The 21,630-nt window shown below is 36.6% G+C and overlaps 1 protein-coding gene across 4 annotated transcripts in view; it reads right to left on the reverse strand.

The window, feature by feature from the left end:
• Positions 1-845: 845 nt before the first annotated feature.
• Positions 846-21,630, reverse strand: part of STPG2 (sperm tail PG-rich repeat containing 2) — a 233,848-nt gene continuing 213,063 nt past the window's right edge. Inside the window, exons 11-13 of one of the 4 annotated variants that reach the window (XR_011140839.1) lie at positions 4,922-5,069; positions 2,652-3,219; positions 1,039-1,404 (exon numbers count right to left, since the gene is read on the reverse strand). Coding sequence is in view for 2 of the 4 variants with exons in the window: in XM_068941604.1 (XP_068797705.1) it covers positions 4,935-5,069 (135 nt within the window). In the remaining 2 variants the exon portion in view is untranslated. Of the gene's footprint in view, positions 3,220-4,921; positions 5,070-21,630 lie in introns of all 4 variants that reach the window. The other 3 variants (XM_068941604.1, XR_011140840.1, XM_068941605.1) reach the window with 3 other exon arrangements.

Genomic DNA, 21,630 nt, shown 5'->3' on the forward strand with positions numbered 1-21,630 from the left:
TTGAACTTTCACATGAAGTCACCACAGCAAGGGGGAAAACGGTCACTGACAGTAAACACATCAAAAGACTGCTTTGAGTATTACCAGTATAGATGCTTTTCTGGAAATAAAAAAGTGAACATAACTCAGATTTTACAATTAGTTATTAATTGTGCATGGCAGTTAGTTTTTCTAACATTCCACATAATGGTACCAGCTCTTACAAAAATAAAGGGAATGATGGTACTATTCCCTTAAGTCTTAACATGGACTTTATGACAAGAATACTTTCTATTCAAACATCAGTTTGTTAGATCTCATCATTAACATAATGAGTGCTGCTGTCCGAAGAAACTTGTATGTTATTCCTTCTTTACGGTGTTCGCTATAACAGAAACGTTTAAAATCAAAGCAGGCATGCTCAGCACTTCAAAGACACAGGTACCAGATAAGTGAAGTAGCACAAACCCAAAATAAATAATCCCTACTCAATGGCTGATTAGAATACTTTCACCTTAAGACCTACAGATATCCAATAGATTAGGATGACTGTGCCCTAATGGGTGTTGTCTAGGCGTCTTATAAATACAGTATTTACCTTCATACAGCTTTTTCTTTTCTTTCAGAGACAGAAGAAAAATATTTCTCATTAATGCTCCATTTTCAGAAATGTTTCAAAACATGTTTCCACAACTGCAGAGTTTCGCTCCCATTTTGAGTGTGTTGACTAAATGGAGTTCATGAATTATTTTGCTCTATGAATTTTGCACGGCTACTACTGGTGAAAATGACTTTGTAATAGGCCGAGCATTAGTAGCTAAGCACTGTCTTCATTAGGTTCTGGTAAAAAGGAGTTATCAATGACTACCCCGAATTTAAGGCACTTTATTGCTGAGCATTGCAATGATATATTGCAGAATACTTTTTAATTGGTAGTTAGCTTTCGGAGTTTTGCCAAGACCAGCAGTTTACATCTATTCAGCACCCATATAAAATCAGTTTTAACACTGCACTCCACAGTATTAGTTGGAATTAACAGATGAACATATTTTCCATTTTCAAAATTTCTCATTTATTAAAGGTTTCATTCTTTTCCTAGTTGTATCCCACTGCACAAATATCAATACGAAAAAGATACTGAGCGATCATTTATGCAATATATTTAAGCACACACTGTCTGTCTCGTGGGCGTGCCTCATTGCAGAATAGTATGTGCTTTTCTCAAGGCTAGATGGTTAGGGGTTTGGGGTTTTTTTTTCCTCCTTCCTTCCTTGCTTTCAACTGTTCATTCTGATGCCTCCAGCATCTCTAAGGAGTGGTATCAGTGACAATAAAGATGGAGAAAACTTATTAAGCTACATATCTAGGTCATTCTCTCAGAGTATTCCATGAAAAATGTTCTCAATTCCCTTTTCCAGTTGTTATCTATTTAAAAGACAAACAGAGCAGAGCATGCAAGTTATTGGACAGTATTTTCATGCTAAATATTTAGTATGTTTACTTCCTTGTTATTATAATATGAAAACTAGCGGTAGTTTACAGAGGTACACTTTTCAGTATTCCTCAAAGAAGAGGTTCAGAGAAAATTCATCACATATGAAATCTGGGACTTGCTTTAATGACAAAAACAAAACGGAAAAGGATAGCTAGACTCAGGGCCAACAATACTTTGAAGACAATATCGTGCATAACATCAGAGTTAGAGACAAACATCCTATAGCTTTGGCAGTCTGAGAATTCTCTTATTCCAATGAGAGCATTTGGGGATTTTTCTAGCACTGGAAATTTGTGAGATAACAAATCCTGAAAAGACGTTGCCTGAATTTTCAAATTGCTATGGTTAATTGTGTTCATTGGGTTATTTTTTAATTATTTAAATTCCAATATTTGAGCAGTCACTATCCTGAGAATTGCTCAGACAAAAAGCCGTCTGAAGCCTGATTCCACTTTTATGTGGTAGACAATGCCATATTTTAAGTTTAGTATTTTATAAAGCACAAGGAAAACTATGTTGAAGGTAAAGTGGAGAACAATAGCAGACCACTACTTGGAATGCCACAACATTAAGGGTTACTTGTATCATTATCCACCATCACAATCCATTATTTTCTACTATTAAAAACTCTCTTTGATAAACACTTAAAAAAAAAAAAAAAAGGCTAATTGCAACTAACATTCCAGTATTCTCTCTATCGGGTTTATCCCATTTGTCTAATTTAGGAGGATGGCTTCCCTATAGACAGTCACAGGAGAGATGAGCACTTCCAAAGCACGGTGTCAGGCTCAAGCAGATGGAGCTCTCTTCTGCAGGTGCCTTTCCCTTCCCCTTGATTATATTTGTTAGTGGGGATGAATCTGTTTTTAATAATGGGAAAGCCTTTATCTATAGCTAAGGAATGGCACTCATAAGTCTCATCTCTCACCACACTGCTGCAGCCCCTGGCTCTTACAACCGAGCCCCCTCATTTGCCGAGGGGCTCTCCCTGAAGCGGTGAGGAAGCGGAGCACATGGGGTTTCTGAATATTCAGTGATGCGGGGATCACTCCCCATTTCATAGGGGAAAATCTACCTATGAATGTTGGTGTTAGTAGCATAATTCCTATCAAAGGTAGGCAGATGGGAGGTTGAATGAGTCAGAGAAATACAGAATCTGAGATAGACAGTGTTGTACCTTTATCTTTCTCCAAGCCGTGAATCCCTCGCAGGGGCTCTGGATGCTGGGGACCAGTCTCACTGCTTCGGGGAGAAGGGACAAAGAAAGTACTTCCTCAACTTAAAAGCTGTACAGGCATCAAACGTGAAGAGGTTGTTATAGGTCTTCCCTTCTTCTTTTCTACGTTTTCACCAGGGTTTTTAGCTACATTGGGCCAATCTGGCTGTAAATTAATCCCCTATACTGAAGACAGAGAGCAATGTTTTCACACTGTGCAGAATTATAAAGTTACACAATGTCAAGGAAACTTAAAAAAAGAAAAGAATAAGGGAAAAACCTAGTATTTGTAATTTTATTTGTACTGAGGAAATAGTGGAGTATTGTATTGTGAAGATCAGATGTCTGATAAGAAGGAAGACGTTTAGACTGGAGAAAAGTTCTTGCAAGAACAGCTTTCCTTTATCAGGAGGTTATAAGAACAGTCATTTTGAGCAGCTGGCGGAGACTGTCATGAAAGGAATTTTTCCTCCGGAAGGAGCTTTCCACTTGTCTCTGTCAGTAACGGGTACTAATGCTGGATTAAATCCTGTGTGAAAGAGGAAAAAGAAAAATATGATTCATTACATGGAACTTTTCTCAACCTGAACTAAAGAAGCATTTTCAAAACCTTTCTAACTCATTAGGAAGAAAATTCTTTACAGTCAAATTGCATTCAAGAGACTTATCTAGTTACTGTAGGTAACTAGTGAATCATATCAAGATCTATGCTTATCCTGCTTGGCTGCAAATTTTCTTTACTTGCAATGACTAGCCAATTCAAAATCAGCAGAGCGTACATGGTGGCCCACAGAGCACAGATGCTGCCCTGCATTACTGCTGCAGAATGATCTGCTTCCTAGTCAACGATTCTGAGTAGACCCACCATGCCTGAAGGAACTGTCGGACCATTCATCAAAGAGGAGATTTAAAACAAAATCTTTACCGTAGTTAGAAGGTTAAAGGTTTACCAGGCACTTTGGATTTAATCACAATGTACCTTAATATCCAGAATGTTAAACTCCTAGTCGCCTTCTATTCACACCCCATTTATCGCCGTTAGCAAACCCCAGATGCTCACTTTCTTTCCTTATGGTTGTTCAGCGTGCAAGCAGAAGTTACATACGTTTGATGCCAAGAAAATAAGTTACATCAATATGAGATTCAACTGACAGGCCAGTAATGCTGACTGCAGCTCATAGTCACTGAAATTTGCAGACATGGGATGAAAGATTAAAGAAAGAGAGCTTCAATTCATTTCTTAGAATCAGGTGGGAACTTAACGTAGATTTTTAGGAACAATAAAGAAAGGATGGGAAAACTAGGCCACCTAAAAAAGAAAATAAATTTTAGTTTTGCAACTTGCTAAGTAAACAGGGAAATAATACTTCAGATCAACTTGGGTGAAAGATCATATACCCAGTATTAATGCATCCAAAGTCAATTTAAAAAAAACACAAGAGTAGAAATACAGATTCGATATGCCTTTTCATTTCCATAGGCTTCTAATAGGACAGAAACAAGATATGCCTCAGCCTACAGTAATTTAAGAGACGTAACAGTATGCTGTACAACAGACACTATTAGGGGAAAAGTTTGTAACTCGGGGAGCGAGTATTAAAATCAACAATTTCTAACGTGAAACCTCAAACAAAAATTAATATTGCTTTATCTCTGCATTTTATTTTAGCCTCTTTAAATTAAATGATTCTTGAATGTTAGTTTCTTTTGCCTCTTTTTTAATAAAAGCAGAATATAACCTTCATAATCATAATTGTTTCCACAGTAACAGAGCACAACATTGATAGTTCATTGTTTTAGTTGTTAGAGGAAATAAACGACCTGTGGAGAAGCCTGCCATCTATACTTCATTTGTATGTAATTTTTCACCACCGTTCCTCCACCTACATCCACAAAGGAAAATACATATTTGGAAACAAGTGGAAATTAAATATATTCTTCTTTACCCATCCCTGACACAATCATCATTTGCTTTAGCAAAGACTGAAAGGTTCTAATTAATTTTAAAATTTATTTAACCAAACATCATTCCTTCTGAGCACAAATACAAATGCTTAGCTGGGAGTTTGTGAGTACCGCAATGGTTTCTTCAGCACACAAAATAAAGGCACTCACTTCCCAGCCAAATACCCAAAACAAGAATGGGTGTATTTCTAATTTGGAGCATATGCTGGAAACCAGAATAATCTATCTTGAGCTTTAAAAGCTTCTAGCAATATAATAATACTCACGATCATAGATTTCTTAAGTAGACTCAGAGGGGTTCATGGTAGACTGCCTCATTTTTGTGAAAGTATTCTTCATCTGAGTAGCAATAGGATTCTGTAAAGTGACATTGAATGTCCTCTGGAGGACAGTGTCCTTAAATGATGGGCTTAGCTGTGGATATACAAACGTAAAGTACTGTTTTATGAACATATCAGCTAGATTAAGAGTTGGCATAAATAATACAAAATTCTACAATATTCTTGATGTTCTATTTCCTTGAGAAACTGCCGGGCAGAAGTGAACATCTGCATACATTGTATACAGACACACATATCCAATGCTTCCATGAGAAATACTGAAATTGCTGCTCACCATACCTTCTAATTACTTATGATAATGTGCTGCTCTGGATTTTAAATTATCAGTTTTTAAATAGCATTAGAAACTGCAGAAGCTCAACATCTCTGAAAAATTAGATACCAGATACTTAGGAATCCAAATGTGTATTCAGAAGCCTAGCATAAGAATCCTTTTTTTATATCCTGAATCCTGGAGATGATGCTTCAGGTACTGGATATATAGTCCTGAACCATCTGAAGGATGAAGAATAACCACAATTTTTCAAAGGAAAAGTAAAAAGAGACAGAGAAACTAACACTTTGGAAAATGCTACTTTCCAATAAAAAGATCGTTTATATTTATGGTTCAGACTTTGTTACATTTTTTTAATTGCACTAATACACTTATCCTTATAATTGACCACACAAGAGAAGATACAGAGTACAGAAACCAACAACTTTAAAGTGAGCACACTTTTTAGGTTTAGAGCATGAAGTTAAAGCATTCTGGAGACTGCTGACAGATGGGACAGGTAGTCAAGACCTTTCGCTAGCAGTTAAACACTCCAGCCACTTGCTGAACGTTCATTAACTAAAAATGTATTCCACAAACATTTTATCCCACCTTCCAGATAGGTACTCTTCTCATGGCAAAGGGAAGTGAGAAGGGAAAGTAAAATATAGTCTGTCAGCAATACTCTATGTAGAAACGTGGAAAAAGATCATGATTCTCTCTTCCCTGGCAAGAGGAAAGCCTGCTGCTTTTGCAGTATCTTTAAAGCCTCAGGTAGTCCTGCAATACGCAAACACACACGTGAACTGAACCTAGATCTGAGTATGTCAGCATGCTGCATTGCTTTTATGTCTCCATAAAGCTTATTAGCTTAGCAATTAAGAGTAGTATAAATCATACACATTTTCCTTACTATGAGTATGCCTTTGTACATACATACAGTAATAAAAAGTAGAAACACTCAATTGGGCTACAAATAGCAGAGACAGTATCTTCTAGCAAATCATTCTCAACTTTTACATTAAAAAAAAAAAAAAAGAAAGAAAGAAAAAAGAAAATAGGAGAGAGCCTCCGCAGAACAAGCTTTAGAAGAAACCTCAAAACAGTAAATGTTTCTGGAGGAAACATGATAAATTGCAACAAAGCTAGAGAGAAGATTATTGTATTTTTGTCAGAAAAAAGTGCAATTTGGGAAAGCCCTGATTTAGTCATGGCAGGATAGTATAGGACACGAAGGAGCTAAAGAAGTGGAAAGCGTGAAGTGGAAAAGAAGTCCTGCAAAATTAGGCCCTCGGCCCTAAGCATCCTGCTTACCTACATAAGGAACTTCCTTAAAGGCTACAGGCTGTGAGCTTACGGTTGTACTTTTCTCTCATTTTGTTTGTTACTCAATAATTTTTTTCTCTCATTTGTTTGCTACTCTCATTTGTTACTCAAGGCGGTAACAGCATGGCCCAGAGGTCACGCACAGGATACTAAGACATAGCATGCAGTGGCTGTATTTGCTTAAAAATGGAAACAGCTCCACTGTTAGGAAGAAACTGTAAATCCTTCGAGCAAGCTAGGAATGAAGCCTCACCTCTGAAAGGATTGAGCACTTGGCCCCTTTACAAGTATTATCAACGAGCAAAAGGCGCAGGTTAGCGTTTCTCATGCTATGAACACCTTCCCAGTAGCAACTGGACCAAGATCAGCAACTCATTTTACATAGGCCACTGACCAGCCATTAGATGGTAATGAATTTAAGTCCCTACCAACCTGAGTCAGATCTGAACCAATGTCCCAGAGGTGACAGGCCTTGGATTACACTACCTGTCGTCCAGTTTATCCTGTCCCCAGAGCAGCTAGCCTCCTTTTTACCTTTTACGGAAGAGCAACCACTGCAGACGCACAACACCAAATAGCATTCAACTGTCTATCACTACATATTGCTGTTAGGTTATACTACTTGGCTCCCATCACTGATTTCATTAATTTCAATAACTCTCCTAAGAAATTAAATCCACTTGCACAATAAAGCACTTTTTAAAATTGCTGCTTTCACAAAATCTTTTACAGGCAAAATGTTTGCGACAAGAAGAAATTGTAATTTAGAAAAATGTCTGCATTAAGTAAAAAATGAAAAAATAGAACCAATGAGATTACATCTTCGAAGCTCCAAAGACAGGGAAACAACTCCATGTATGTGAGGAAAAGATTTAGTTAAGGTTGTTTTTCAGACTCTCGTTAAAAACATTTTTGCTGGACAGATGACAGTAGCGTTTTTCTACTATTTCCCATATATTGATCTCTGAGTTTTCTTGAATTTAAGATACTTTCCTTAAAAATCCTTCTATTAAAGATATCTTCTTGCTTTAAATATCACCATTTTTCCATTTGCAAATTGAGCTGCTAGCAAGCAGTTTTACAGCTTTTATTTTTAACATGATCAACTGTTTGCCTATAATCACACTTCAGTTTTTAAGACTTGGACAAAATAAAACCTGGCAAAGACCGTGCCTTTTCTTCTACCCTTTACTGACAGCAAAGTAATACAGTTTATCGTAGTGACATACTCCCCAGCCTTCCCTTTTCTTTTTCTCTGTAGCCCCACTACTGGTTATGGTGATGAAATGCTGATGATACCTACATTTTATTCAGGTAGAGTGATCTTCTCTGTTCATAAAATAAAGGGTGGAGAGTCCAAGAACCTTGTTTAATTGAAGGTAGCACAGGTACAAAGCAAGGAAAGAGACAATATTGCAAAGAGTACCTCCAACAAATAAGCAACTTTTTAATGCAAACTCACAATGCATGGCAGCATACAAAGCTATGGAATACATATTTATATCTTTGTCCAAAGACAGGTAAACAGAGAGACAGGTAAGTATTGTTCGTAAGTACACACAGCTCTGAGGCCCTGTAAGCAGATACTGTTTGCCTCCATAACCAAGGGCGTATTTTTACCATAAAACTTTGTACTGATATACTTTGAAAACATTAGAGGGCTTGCAGAACAGTTTTCTTACTATTTCTCTGAGGGAGTGTAAACTCTGCCATGTTTATAAGTTTACATCCTGTAATCAACTTCTTAACTTAAGATCTTCATCAACTACTGAGATAATTGCTTAACTGCTTATGAAAAAAGGATTTTACAGGCTAAATTAATACGGAGTTGACAATGGCTTATTATAGACGAAACTACTAAGGGCTCAGATCTGCAGAATGTTACTCATATCTTTTATTCCTACAGATACTTTCTTCAGCAAAAATGTGTATAAGGAGTATTTGTGCCAATATAAATTTACATTAGGAGCCCTCAGGTTTGCCAAGTTAACTTAAAATGTCTATAGATATTTCAAAAGCTTATTTCTACTCTTCAGGACTTACACATATTTTTCATTACAAAGGTGTCATATCATAAAATTATAATAAACTGCAGAGAATTATAGTTTTAAAGTGAGATTTAAAGGAAAGACTCTTAAGAAGAGAAAAAATGGAGCTGAATAGATGAAACACATTCTGAATTGAACTATCATCTTCTTTAAAAAATATTAGAGAAATCCTAAGAGTGGAAGATGATGTTAGGAAGGAGCTCAAGGAGGTATAGCAAAACATTCTGGAGATCAGCAGGGCAAATTTGTACCTAATAAGAAATCAGTTAAATGGTCAGGTAAAAGAAGGGAATAAAAGGGGAATAAAACAAGAAAAATACATGGCTACAGGTAAAGTAAACGGCACTACCACATCATATGTGCAATGTTTGGAAGATTGGAGGAAAAAAAAAAAAAAAAGGCTTTATTCTCAGCTTTATTCTCATTTACAGTTAAACCACTATGCATTGTTTTGGCAGAAGAAAGCACTACATAAACTTTCCAGCACATAGGAATTCTAAACTGAAACAGGTACATTCTTCAAGTTAACCCCATTTTTCCTAACTTAGGAGAAAGCTAAAACTACCTCACAAATCACAAGTGAGAAACAGGGTCTGTGGGATGTACTTGTAGAGAATGACTAACACATGCAGGCCTTTTTTCTGTCAGTGAATCACCTGCGATGTGACTAATTATTATTTGTAATTGTCCCATTAATAGTTTATGAAAACACATCTCAGCATCAATGTCATTTGCAAACATGATGACTTCAGACATTTGGTGTGCATTTGGTGTCAATGACTGCATTCCTCAACCTTGCTTATAGGGCTCCTTCTGTTCCCTCTATAGAGTACCGAAGTAAGGGCGAGGAAGCAAACAGCAAGCACTGTCACAAAAGTAAATGAGGAACACGGGTTGCACCGCATCCTGCAGAAGTATCAGGAAGTCACAGGACAGCTAGGAGCTGACACTGTATATTTCTAAAGACTTTGATTATGCCATTAAGAAGATGGCCAGAAGAGGCAGTCCGTGAGATCAGAAAGCCAAATGAAGGAGAAATGCAATTAACAATAGAAAGATGAAGACGAGGAAAAGAAAGCCAATGGCAAAGAAGGAAATCTTAAAACAGCAGAAGTTCTGTGCAGGGAGACGGTTCCTTGTTCCCAGGAAGGAACTTGGAAAGTTGCATGAAAAATACCCAAGACCTGGCATATAAGAGGAAAAAATAGAAAGGAGGGAGGGTCAGTAGTGAAATCCAAAAAGAGAGCAGAACTAACGGGGAAGATCTCAAGACCCAGAGTAAACAAGCAACCTATGCGACTGACTCAATGTTCATGTTACCGTTTGTGAATATTAATTGAATAGCAAGAGGAAGTCAGAATTGCGCTGTAAGCTGCTGTCTACATATTGGATCCAATGACTGATTTGAAAACACCTATGAATTTATCTGAATTGGTTTAGTGGGAAGACCTCTCAGCTTCAAACTTTTGTAGTCTATCTATCAGCAACTGTTTACAACACTTTTGATTCAAAGTCCATAACGCTAAATACTGGAGGCGGAGGTGGCTGTATAGCTGCAAGCTGATCACTGATCAACTGCGATTGCGTTGAACTTGAGATTTTTTTGTTGATTTGCATTGAAGCCACACACAAAGCGCAGGTTTGTGAATACCAAATCCTTAGAAACTGTGATGCTTTTGTGGAGAACTGTGGCTTAGAACACATTACATCATACTTAAAAACTTGAGAGGCATGACATAGCCCAACCAAAATTCATGGGGCTGTTCTTCTTTCGAATCTCTTCTAAGACGTTAACTGAAAATACAGGCTAACTGGTATTTAGGTGCAAATCAAATTCTGTTTTACTGAAACAGCATTTGTTGTGCATGAATAATATCCTGAAATAGACCTCACTTATTTTTCCTTAAATGAATTTATTTTTATTTACTAGTACACACACAGTTATTGTGTATACACACAATACGTGCACTTTTTGCTTCTGAGATTTAAATGTGCCACTCTAGACTTTGAAATTTGTTCTTTAGTATTAACTCTCCTTTGTAGCTTCATAACCTGGAAATAGACATTAAATCTTGTATGAAATTCAACCTTCTACTTATATGTGGACTTAGTTCAGCAAAATTACCCCTTCACAGACTCTAAAAAATGACAATTTTTCTCTGCCTTAAGGAGATTAATTCTTTTTATGGCACTTAAATGATTATACTCACTTATCGGTTAGATTTTTTAAGTGTTCTTGTGCGTTCAAAGATAATCTTACAAGTCTTCTCCTGTGTGCTATGTTGTATACAAATCTAGGTTATTAGCTTTGGAACTGAACACAGAAATACATCCTGTTTAACAATATTACAGAAAGACAAATATGTCTGTTGCAGTGTGCTATGACCGTTCAAGTCAAAGACAGGGGATTTTATGATTGGGTTGAGACAGAAAATAATAGGTACAGGACCCATTTTTTAATGTGTCTATCTACTTAAACATAGCATAAGAAAAGCAAAAAATACAGCTATAGGTCACAGAATAATGTAAAGAGACTAGTGAACAACATCGCTGTTAGACTCTTATTTTACTTCTGTCCTTGCAGTAAGTAATAAAATCAAACTTTGATAGCTGAGAATAATTTAAAAAATAGCCAATATGATTCAAAATCATACGGCATCTTTCAACCAAGGATCTAAAGATACTTTAAAAACTAGGCAAGTATCCTTACATTTATTTTATGAATGGCACAACTGAGGTATATTAGGAAGGCAGAGTAAGCCTGTCCTGTTGCTGCCTGCACGAAATCAGGTAGGAGGATTATCAGATTAACTTAAAGAAAAAAATCACAACAACAAATTCCATTACTGCTGAGTATGATTCAGAGATCTGGAACAAACACTTAGGAACCTTTGGAAAGGTTTTTGCCGACAAACAATTTTAACTGGTAATTCTGAACAAAATCTCGCATTATGTGTTTTGGATAAGAAGTTCATAGTGGTAGGGATGATGGCCACAGTTTTGGAATTTAGTCGTAAACATAGATTTATTGCAAGTCTAGTGTAGATAACAATGAAAAGTTATTTGCAAATGAAAATTACTGACATTAGTACCAAGAATATTTTCATCCAAGTGTTTTAATATTAATTAAAGCTGGTATTTTAACTCAAATTCATTTTTAATTCTGACCCCAATTTATATACAGGGAAGTGCTTTCTCTCACCTGAAGTTACTACCGTCACCTGAGCAAGTTAATATTAAGCACAGTCAGCATACTGCACATCTACATTAAGGCCCTTTCCTTGGTCCTCTAGGTTTGTATTTTACGTTCTTGTTAAAAGGAGGCCAATCAAAAAACAGTTCATGAAAATTCAGAAATGTGCAACCAGTAACCTCTCTGAAATTAACTCATGGGATTTGCAATCTTTGTGGATGTGAAAAAAGGAAAATGCTTTGCTATTTGACATTTAAATTATGTTAAGAATCTGCCTCGGTGGAATTTTTAACAATGTGAGCAAAAGTTGCATTGTATTAACATTTATTACTCCATTGCCTTTTCAGCTATAAATAGTCTGAATCTGACCTTTAGGTTCAGGTGAGTGCGTTCTCCATTAACTTCTGTTTGAATAGACAGAAAGTTAAATTTGGGTTAATGTGTTTCCAACTCAGCTGAGGTAATTTTTTCTAATTGCTTTCCACTTCTATTCAATAAAGGAACATCTATAAATATCATTAGATTATTTTACATAATATACACTTTCCTCCAAATAAGCACTTCTCTGCAGAAAAATTTTTTCCCTATGTGCTACTCCTTTTTATTTTTCATATAGTACGTCATTTAAACTACAATAGTTACCGGAAGACAAAAATACCTAATAAAAATTGACCCCATACATTGCGTTTTTTTAATGTTTTTTGTAACTATTTGAGGAAATAAATGATGTGTATATCACAACTGCTGTTTCTGCATTAGCAGATTCACTCTTCCTTCATTGACCACATAATGCCATACAAGCTGTGAACCTTTTCCAGGGTATATAAATACGCTTCTGAGTCACAGTTTTCTGAAACAAAGTACAGATGATCTTGACTCTTAATGTCATAGAAGATTAGAAGGATCTGAAGGATAATTATCAAAATTCAAGGTAAGAAGAGTCTGCAGCATTTTGTAGAAGCCACATGTCCAAAGAACAAGAGCTAGAAAAATAATCATTTCTCTCCTGCAAGGTACAATCTCACCCTTGAGAAGACTAGCAAGCAGCATCAGGCTTCAGGAGGAGGAGCTGAAGAGCATTAATTAAGAGAGACAGGAATCCTGTTCTCCTGAAATGATCATCTGATCTGGATTTCATGTTGAAAGGATTATCTCTCCCCTAAAGTAGTGTAAGTGAAAATTCAGTGATGAGCCTTCCAAATCTCACAAGTAGGAACCTTGGAAAGCTGTTCCCCATTCTCAGTCACATCATTCACAGCTTACCTTTCTTCCTACAAAAGAAGAAAAGGAACTGTTCCTAAGCACATTCGTTTCTCAGCCCATTTCAACCATCCATCTCTTTCACAGTAAATGCTAAGTCTTCTCATTATCATCTGAGGAGAAGACACTCACAAACATGTTGGGAGCAGGTGAGCCCTCACCTTCCATTTTGCTAGAGAGCTTATCCTATATAGCATGTCCCAGGAGGACGCATTTCCCAATCCAGACTAATTCCAAGCACAAAACCCCCTTTGGTTCAGGGGACCAAAGTCCCCTGAAAATCCAGCTCCTCAGAGGAGCAGTTAGAACAGTAGAATGACTTCTCTGGAAATAACTGCTTAATACTGTCATGCAAGTAGATAGCTTCAGCTTGCAGGAGGATAGATACACGCTAATAATAGCACAACTCTAGAGCAAAACCCTGCTGGTTTACATTTGAAAAATGCTACACTCACGAGGCTGAATATTTTTTTCAGCACGCACAGCACAGTTTGGGCAGCCACTTTAATTCTAATTCTAATTTCTAATCAATAACTTAGACACGTATATGTTTACAAAATCTGTCTAAGTAGACTTTGACAGCTCTCTTCAAAACAAAAATCACCCACAGAGCCGGTTACCACTGTCACAAAGATCAAGCCCCACAAGAAGACATACAACTGTAGTTAGTTAGCTGGTTCCTTTGAGAGTGCTGCATTTTTCACTGCTAGTAAGCTTTCACACAACAGCAGTCAGCAATGTTTCATCGCATATCCAGTTAGCTAAAAGTCCACCTCTGAGTATCACGGCAGTCTGTCTCAATCAGACAAAACTTTGATCTTTCAGCAATGTGGTATATCTACAGACGAGGACACTAATTTTTAGCACCTTTCAAATATCACAATTTGTAATATGTTCTCAGTTTTTAATTTTAAGAGAGTCAGAGCCTAGGTTCTTCCTATCAGAAAGATTACCTAACACTACATGACACAGATTATGATCAAAATCATAGTTTTTCAAGCACAGAATGACGTTTCCACCAAGACAAACATCCTCTGGGAAAGAGACAGAGTTCATTTGGGGCCTGGTCTGAAAACACAAAAAAATTTGCACAGGAACGAAGAAGCATCATAAAGCTCACCGCTTTATGATTCAAAAGCTGATTATGCTTTTTGAAGATGTATTTTCTAATATAAACATATAGAACTATAGTTTAAAACATGCATGAAATTGCCTATTTAATTCTCTAGACAGACGATAAGAGAGTGGTGAATGCAGTATTAGGCAGGTTAATTCAACGCCCTACAAAAAAGTATTCTATTGCAATGGTAATACAGGATGTTTCCAAACATTGTTTAGTCTAGTATCCCAGGTGTGCCACATTTGCACGACAGATACTGAGACCCTTCACTTCCTATTTCCCACATGCAAAACTTGTTCAACGATATCCAGGTTGCACGACTGCACAACGGTGAACTGCCATCCTTAAAATATGTTGGATTGCAAAATAGCCTTTGCCATAACTTTGTATCACGAAAGGTTTTAGATGATACCATAATTGAAGAGATAATTGCATAATGAATAGGAAGTGGCTTTATAACAAGTACCACATAAGAATTAAATTGTGGGAAGAAAGAAGTTTTTGTCTCGCCAGCAGAAGGAAATTAGTCTCATCTCCCTTAAAGACTCACTTTTCTTTTCAGGTATGAGGGGCAACAGCAGCACCTACTAACCCCAACAGGAAGCTGTACAACGGGGGCAGGGACCTCATTACGTTTCACCACAGATGTGGCTGCAGTCACACATAATCCTTCTGACAAATCAGCAATTCTTACCCTACCACTGATTGATGACAATATGGCCGTGTTCGGTCTGGACACTGATTCGCTTCCATTCCTTCCATTGGGACAGAATGACCATCAGACTGGAGGTATTCTTTTCACCACAGATTGTACCCCATTTTCATGATAAAACGGCTAGATTTTAATTGTTGCATCCTGGCAAGTGTCCAGTCAAATCTTCATTCCATAAGAGGGCCAAGTTCCCTAATGAAGCGGAGTTGGAAATGCATTTTAAATAACGAGGAAGCTGAGAATACAAGGTTGAGGCCTTTACTATTTATCGCAACAGGAGGACAATCTTAGTAACATCTTAATCCTTACATAGCGACAGAATAGTAGGGTCTCAGAAAACGCTTGGAGTAAAGTTAGTAGGAAGAACACTGGCAGCATAATTTCCAAACAAGCACAAGTAATCAGTGAAAGAATGACAACCTTGCATGATTCATTTCCTAACAGTGTTCCCAGCCAAGTTAGCAATGCTGCAGCTCAGTTAAATCACATCATTAACATCTTGCCTTTCTTCCTACATAAACAAGAAAATGAGTAAGCTATTATTAAATAAGAAAAGCAATTAAAGTTATAAAGTTTTTAAAAGATGCAGTTATTTTCCAAGAAATGCTCACTATGTATTACAAGGAAAACATTTCAAAACTTCTTAACCAGTGAAAAACTGCTGCTTTAAGGAAATGCTCCATCCCACAAATCTGCCTCAAGAAAAAAATCGAAAGTGCAGCAAACGTTCCCCTTTCAAAAAGAACCACCTTTACTCATTAAAAATTTCAGCTCAAACTGTAATGTCCCCAAATGTAATCTCAAAATGCTTACATTTACGGAAAAATACATTAGCCTTGAAAATGCTTCAGTCTCAAATTGGACAGAAGTAGACAGTAGGGTTTTAAAAGTATGAAGGAAAGTATTCAGTGGGACTGAACTTGGCTTGCTTTATCCTTTGCAAATCGTCGTACATTTTCCTGCAGTAATTGCTGACCGCAGCTGATAATTAACACTATAGTAAAAAGCTAGGAAGTGAATACTGTCTGATATGTTCTTATCAGCATATAAAATTTTAAAATTTATCTTGCCCTCTAGAGCAACAAACAATATTAGGAATCCATTTCTGTACTGATATTATCTTTCAGAAACTTCTACCATTTTTCCTAATGATGCCAAGTCATTAAATTTATTTTAATGCTTTAACTCATTAAATGGATTCAAGTAGCCACGCAAATTAAAAAAATAAATTTTTGTCATCAGTAAATATGAACGTTCAAAGTTTTTCATGTAACAATCTGATAATAAGCTAATCCTTCTAGCAGCTACTTATATCAAAAAAAGGGAAAATAAAAGCCAAACATGAAATTCCTACGCTAAAACTTGTACCACTTCAAGAATGAAGCATTTACTGCAAACAGAACTTCTCCAGTTCTCTCAGAAAGACAGTATTTTTGCTACAAGCATCTCTCTGTGTTTAGATCCAGCTACAAAGCATTACACTAACGTGTGCCAAAACTCTTAAGGCATGCAAAAAAAGGAAAAGCTGCATTCTGAAGGTACAGTATCACAAATTATTTATTCACACAGGGCTGAAAGGACAATGATGGATGCCTTCCCATTTTCCTGTAAAAGGTTCTGAACAGTCATTGCTGTGAACATTAATATACGGTTAATGTTAATACAACATTAATACATGAGCCAGGCACAGACCCCTCAGTTCAGGAAAGTATACCTTTTCAGGGATAAATCAAATCCAGTTACAACTTTATCTTCCTGGACAGGGAGTGTGGTTAAGCAAGTAATCAACTGGTATTGTCAGTCAAGGCCACAAACACGATCATAAATAAATTACATGAAAAACAACATTTTAATTTATATGTAGGCTGGATCAGGGCCTAAATGCATAGAAGAACAAGGGAGTGAAATAGGTTGTAGGATAATTCTCTGTTACAGCATTTTAAATAAGAGATATTTTCATGGAAGAGCAGCTGATGTCTGCACAGCTCTGTAACTTGCAGAAGGTACAAAGAATAACCTCCTCTAATACACAAATGGTTCTCTGTGTGCCTGCATTGTCTTTCAGTGTTCTAAGATGAGATTAGCTGAAGTATCATAAAAAAAAAAAGTGATATGATAATTTCAAACAAGTAAAATGAATAGACTCAGAATGCATCAGATAATACAACTCATAAGCATTATCGTGCTGCTCTTATACAATTTTACTGAATAGACAGTACATGATGCGTACAGTAAGAGAGTCAATTTAAGGGTTGAGTGAGGTGCAGAGTTATGAACGTACAACTCATCAGGAAGTGTTTCAAATATAGAAGTAACTTTTTCCTTTCACTTATTAAAATCTTAATTTTCTGTTTGTATTTCACTCTTACACTTTTGAAACTTCAGTATGAATCTTTGAGTAACATCTCCTTTCTGATGACAATGATGCAAACCTTTAAATCAGCCTGGGCTTTCAGGAGAGCAGCCAAAAAATGATTAGCATTTTTTATTTGATTTTAACAATTAAGTTCTGTGTCTATTTTAAAGAATGAAGTCTAGCAGTTGAACAAAATGCCTATTGTATCTCCAGGCAGCAGAAATAAAGCTGCCTCTGGGAAAGAATTTATTAAACTTCGCCCCCCCCCCCCCCCTCGACCCACGCTGAACTCAGAATTACACAGCATGCATCCCATCTCCAAAAGACCGTGATTTGTCTTTCAGTCATATACTTCCTGCTGCTGGTGAAACTTAAGCTGTGTTCCATGAAAAGGTTCAACTGGAGAAATACTACACTGCCATGGTTACAAGGCAAAATATATGGCAAGGTCAGGGGGCCACAAGGGGAAACTGTTGGTCTTAGAAGAAAAATGACCTCTCTACTTGGAATTTCATATGTATGACCTTTTGCATTTATGTATGTTATGTATCTGTAAAATTTAACTGGATATCTCATAAACATCATAATACTGACCTGATTCACCTGCAGTGCACTGCGTGTGGTCCAACAGTTGGTAACATATTGGTATTATCTAGTAAAGCCTGTTTATACTTCATTTACCATCTTCCAGTCACTGTAACAATGTTACCAAAGATAGTAAGAGACATTTTTTTCAGACATCAGTTTGTTGGAAAAGCCACTTTGGTTTTGTGTGATGCTGTACGGTATGATAACCTGCGTGCTGCACACTACAGGATCTGTCCCATACTCTCCTCTCCAGCAATATGTCAAGGTTACCTAAGTACGGATAAATCGTAAGTATGAAGCTATTAACGTAGTTACTACCCAAAATGCCACCAGCTGCACAGGTACCACTTTGAGATTGCTACCTTTCAGAAACACAGAACCAAACCCCATAACTACGAAAGGGAATACTCGTAACAGCAAGCAACGTCCTCAGCAGTAAGAATTTATACGACTGAGTATACAGCGTTTTACTCAATGTAAATGAAACAACAGTCAAAAATCAGTTATTAAGAAAAATAAGACACTAGTTAATAAGAAAAATAAGGAACGCTATTTCCTGAGGGGGTATTCCATGACTCTCACATGGCCTCTCACGCGCCTCTGAGTCCAAGGGACTCGCACGTAAAGGGATCTAACATTTGTTACAGAAATTAACACGCTCTTTTGTGGGTCATGCCAATCAAAAGTATCTTTTATATATGGTATGCAAATATTACAGCATTTTTTCAATAGTGTATATATGCATAGTCATAGAAAACTTCTGTTACGCATTTAATACACAGCTGGCATTTATCCATTCAGTGGTCAAATACGGTGCTGTTTTGTCATCCCACAGGAGAGACAGACATGCTTTGCAAAACCATAATCTTCTTAGTGTATGATTCTCCCAGATACTTTCCAATGCACATTCTGCAGTTAAACTTATTCTTCTCCTCCATATCTTAAATTCCTTATGCTGTTTCCCAGAACGCTTACACACTTCAGCCATTTACTATTTTTCTCAAATCTTTTCCTGCTTAACTGAATTTCTTCTTCCCTGTTTTACATTCTCTTGCTTTTTTATTTAAAATATGAAATGAGTAGTACAAAAGACTGAAGCAAAATATGAGCCAAGGCAAAACGTAGTAAAGTTGTTCTGAACCCTACTGATAGCTGCAGGGCTCTTCATAAAAGGTGGTTATTTTTCTTATTGCAGTCTGCCAGAATTGTTAGGTATAAGATACGGAAAAGGAATGTACAACTGAAGAGCATATAGATTCAGAAGTTGAATTTTTTTTCATTTCCCACCAGTTTTCTCATATTTGCAAGAGACTGATTATAAGAAATGAGACTAGACTAACGTACAGATTCAATTTTTTTTATTGTGCGACGTAGAAAAACGTCTGACTAAGTTATTCTATGCGAAATTCCATGCATTTGTAGGATTTTAGAATACAAATGCATTTCAAATATTATCATAAGCTATGGAAAGCTTCAGAAAAGTACTCCTCTGAAATGAAAATTTGTAAATCTAGGGTTATATCTGGAAATACAAACGTTTTCTCTCTGGCTGATATAACAATTTTAACGGTTGCAACGTTTTCAGAGGCAAATTGTATAATATGATTTAACAATGGAGACTTTATCTTTGACATGTCTCCTGCATTCAAGAACAGTAGAAAAAGTTTCAGAAGTTCACTTGAGCTACACACAATTTCATAAGCAGACAACAGCTATTGATTTACATATCCATCTTTCCAGGTGAAGCATTTTTGCAGAGCAAAAGTTCTACTTTTGACAGTACAGATCATTAGGCATACACTATCAGATGGCTTCAAAACAGAGGCTACTACATAACCTCCAAGTCGGTGTATAGCATCGTTTAAAATGTCTTTAACAGGCATGCAGAAAGCTAAGGCAAAAATATGTCATATGCAGAAATCGGAGTGGAGTGTCTGTGCAAATACAGAGCAATTTTTATCCTGATTAGACACATTTAGTAGAAGCTTCACTATGGAGAGAAAAAGACCCTACAAGTTGGCTATCAGCCAAAGCAGATGCCCGAGCAGATCAAAATATCTTTCTCAGAAAGCAGTTCAAAAAAAGTTTTGTCAGAATGATGTGACAAATATTTGATCGAAGCGCTAACCTTCCCCCAGCAGCAATCAGACCAGGAATGCCCAGAAATCAGACAAAACTCCACAAAGGTAAAACACAGGATGGTTACAAAGAATAACCAGCTCAACATATTCCATGCAGCAACAGAAGATCCTGCACACTTTATACCAGAAACTGTGTTTTAGGAAAAAAATACCTATCCAATGAAGCCACACAGCATGATCTTAGACTAAGCTGAAGAACAGAGAGAACATTTCAACTACTAGCGCCTTCATGACAAAAGCATTTCTTCCATGTGTAGGACTTGCCTGCTATCAAATCAGGCTAGCCCAGTGCTTGACCACCATACTCAGCTCCTTTGACTTCTGCACCCCAGGAAACCATGGAACTACCAGGCTTGTAACAAAGCAAGAGGACCAAGGCACTTACAGAAAAAGGACAATGTGTACCTCAATACTAAAAAGAAGGCAAGAAAAAGATTATCTAGACAAAACAGAAAGCTAGTCTACATGTTAGGCATATCATGTTACATGTACAGCATTGCTCATCCTCCAGAAACTTTCAGAAAGTATCCACGTTGCAAATGTGATTAAAAAAATTAGATTGTCATGCCGTTGTTCTGGATGCTTAAGAAATTCTTACTTACGAAATTCTTTTCTTATGAAAGTATTTGGGGTGATGAGTTAAAGTATCTCAATGTATTATGGCTAAACTGCTCCTTTTTCATTCTCTTAGAAAATGCTTTAAAGTTACTGAAGTACTTTACACTTGTTCACTCTGTACTACAATTTTTATGACACTGCAGTATTTCTACAATATTACACTGCTTCTTAAAGTGACATATGTTTTACTACAAGAAGGAATTCAACCACATGGAAGGACTTGTATTCTACATACACTGTGTAGCTGGTGCCTCAACTGCCCTTTTAAAAAGAAAGGAATATAGCAGTGAACTGCAATCCATTTTATTCATAATAAAAACTGCATAGGAAGAAATCATTAGATCCCAACTGATTATAAAAGCCTATTTAATGAAATGCATATTTTTGAAGACTCAGAGGTACTGTAATGCTTGCACTATTATTTAATAACCATTAAGTACGATTGCAACAGTAGCTCTATTGAAGATTTTATAGTCTCCTCAGTGTATGTTTATTTCTACAACAATTTTTGCTCTTTTATAATATTGTCCTAATAATTGATTACCTAACCAATGCTACATTTCAATAGACTGAAGTCAGAAGTACATTTTCCTGGAAAAGAAAAAAAAAAAGAAATAAAAATAGAGCAAGTTTCTGGCAAAAAGCCTATTCACCTACATGAATTACATGCATTTTAAAATAATTTGGTGCTCTAGGTCTCTCTAACCTTGCAAGGAAATCTTTTAGTGGTTCAGAAGTAAATTTACACAAATACAATAAAAATTTTAAATCTTGGATTTGTATTTCCCAGAATACTTTTTTCCCATTAACTTTTGGGAGTTTTAATGGCAGTAAGCAAAGCAGCTTCTGCTTTAGCTGCTCAAAACAATAGCATCTTGATTCAACGCTTTAGATGAAAATACTCATTAGCAAAGTGAAGTCACAAAATGACGGTGATTTACATGTAACACAAAGCAACTCTGAACTTGATTGGCGTATAACACGCATCTCACAGTGGAACCGGGCCAAGATAGACGCTG

This window comes from Struthio camelus, chromosome 4 (genome assembly GCF_040807025.1).
Source record: "Struthio camelus isolate bStrCam1 chromosome 4, bStrCam1.hap1, whole genome shotgun sequence".
In the NCBI taxonomy this organism is placed as follows: domain Eukaryota; kingdom Metazoa; phylum Chordata; class Aves; order Struthioniformes; family Struthionidae; genus Struthio; species Struthio camelus.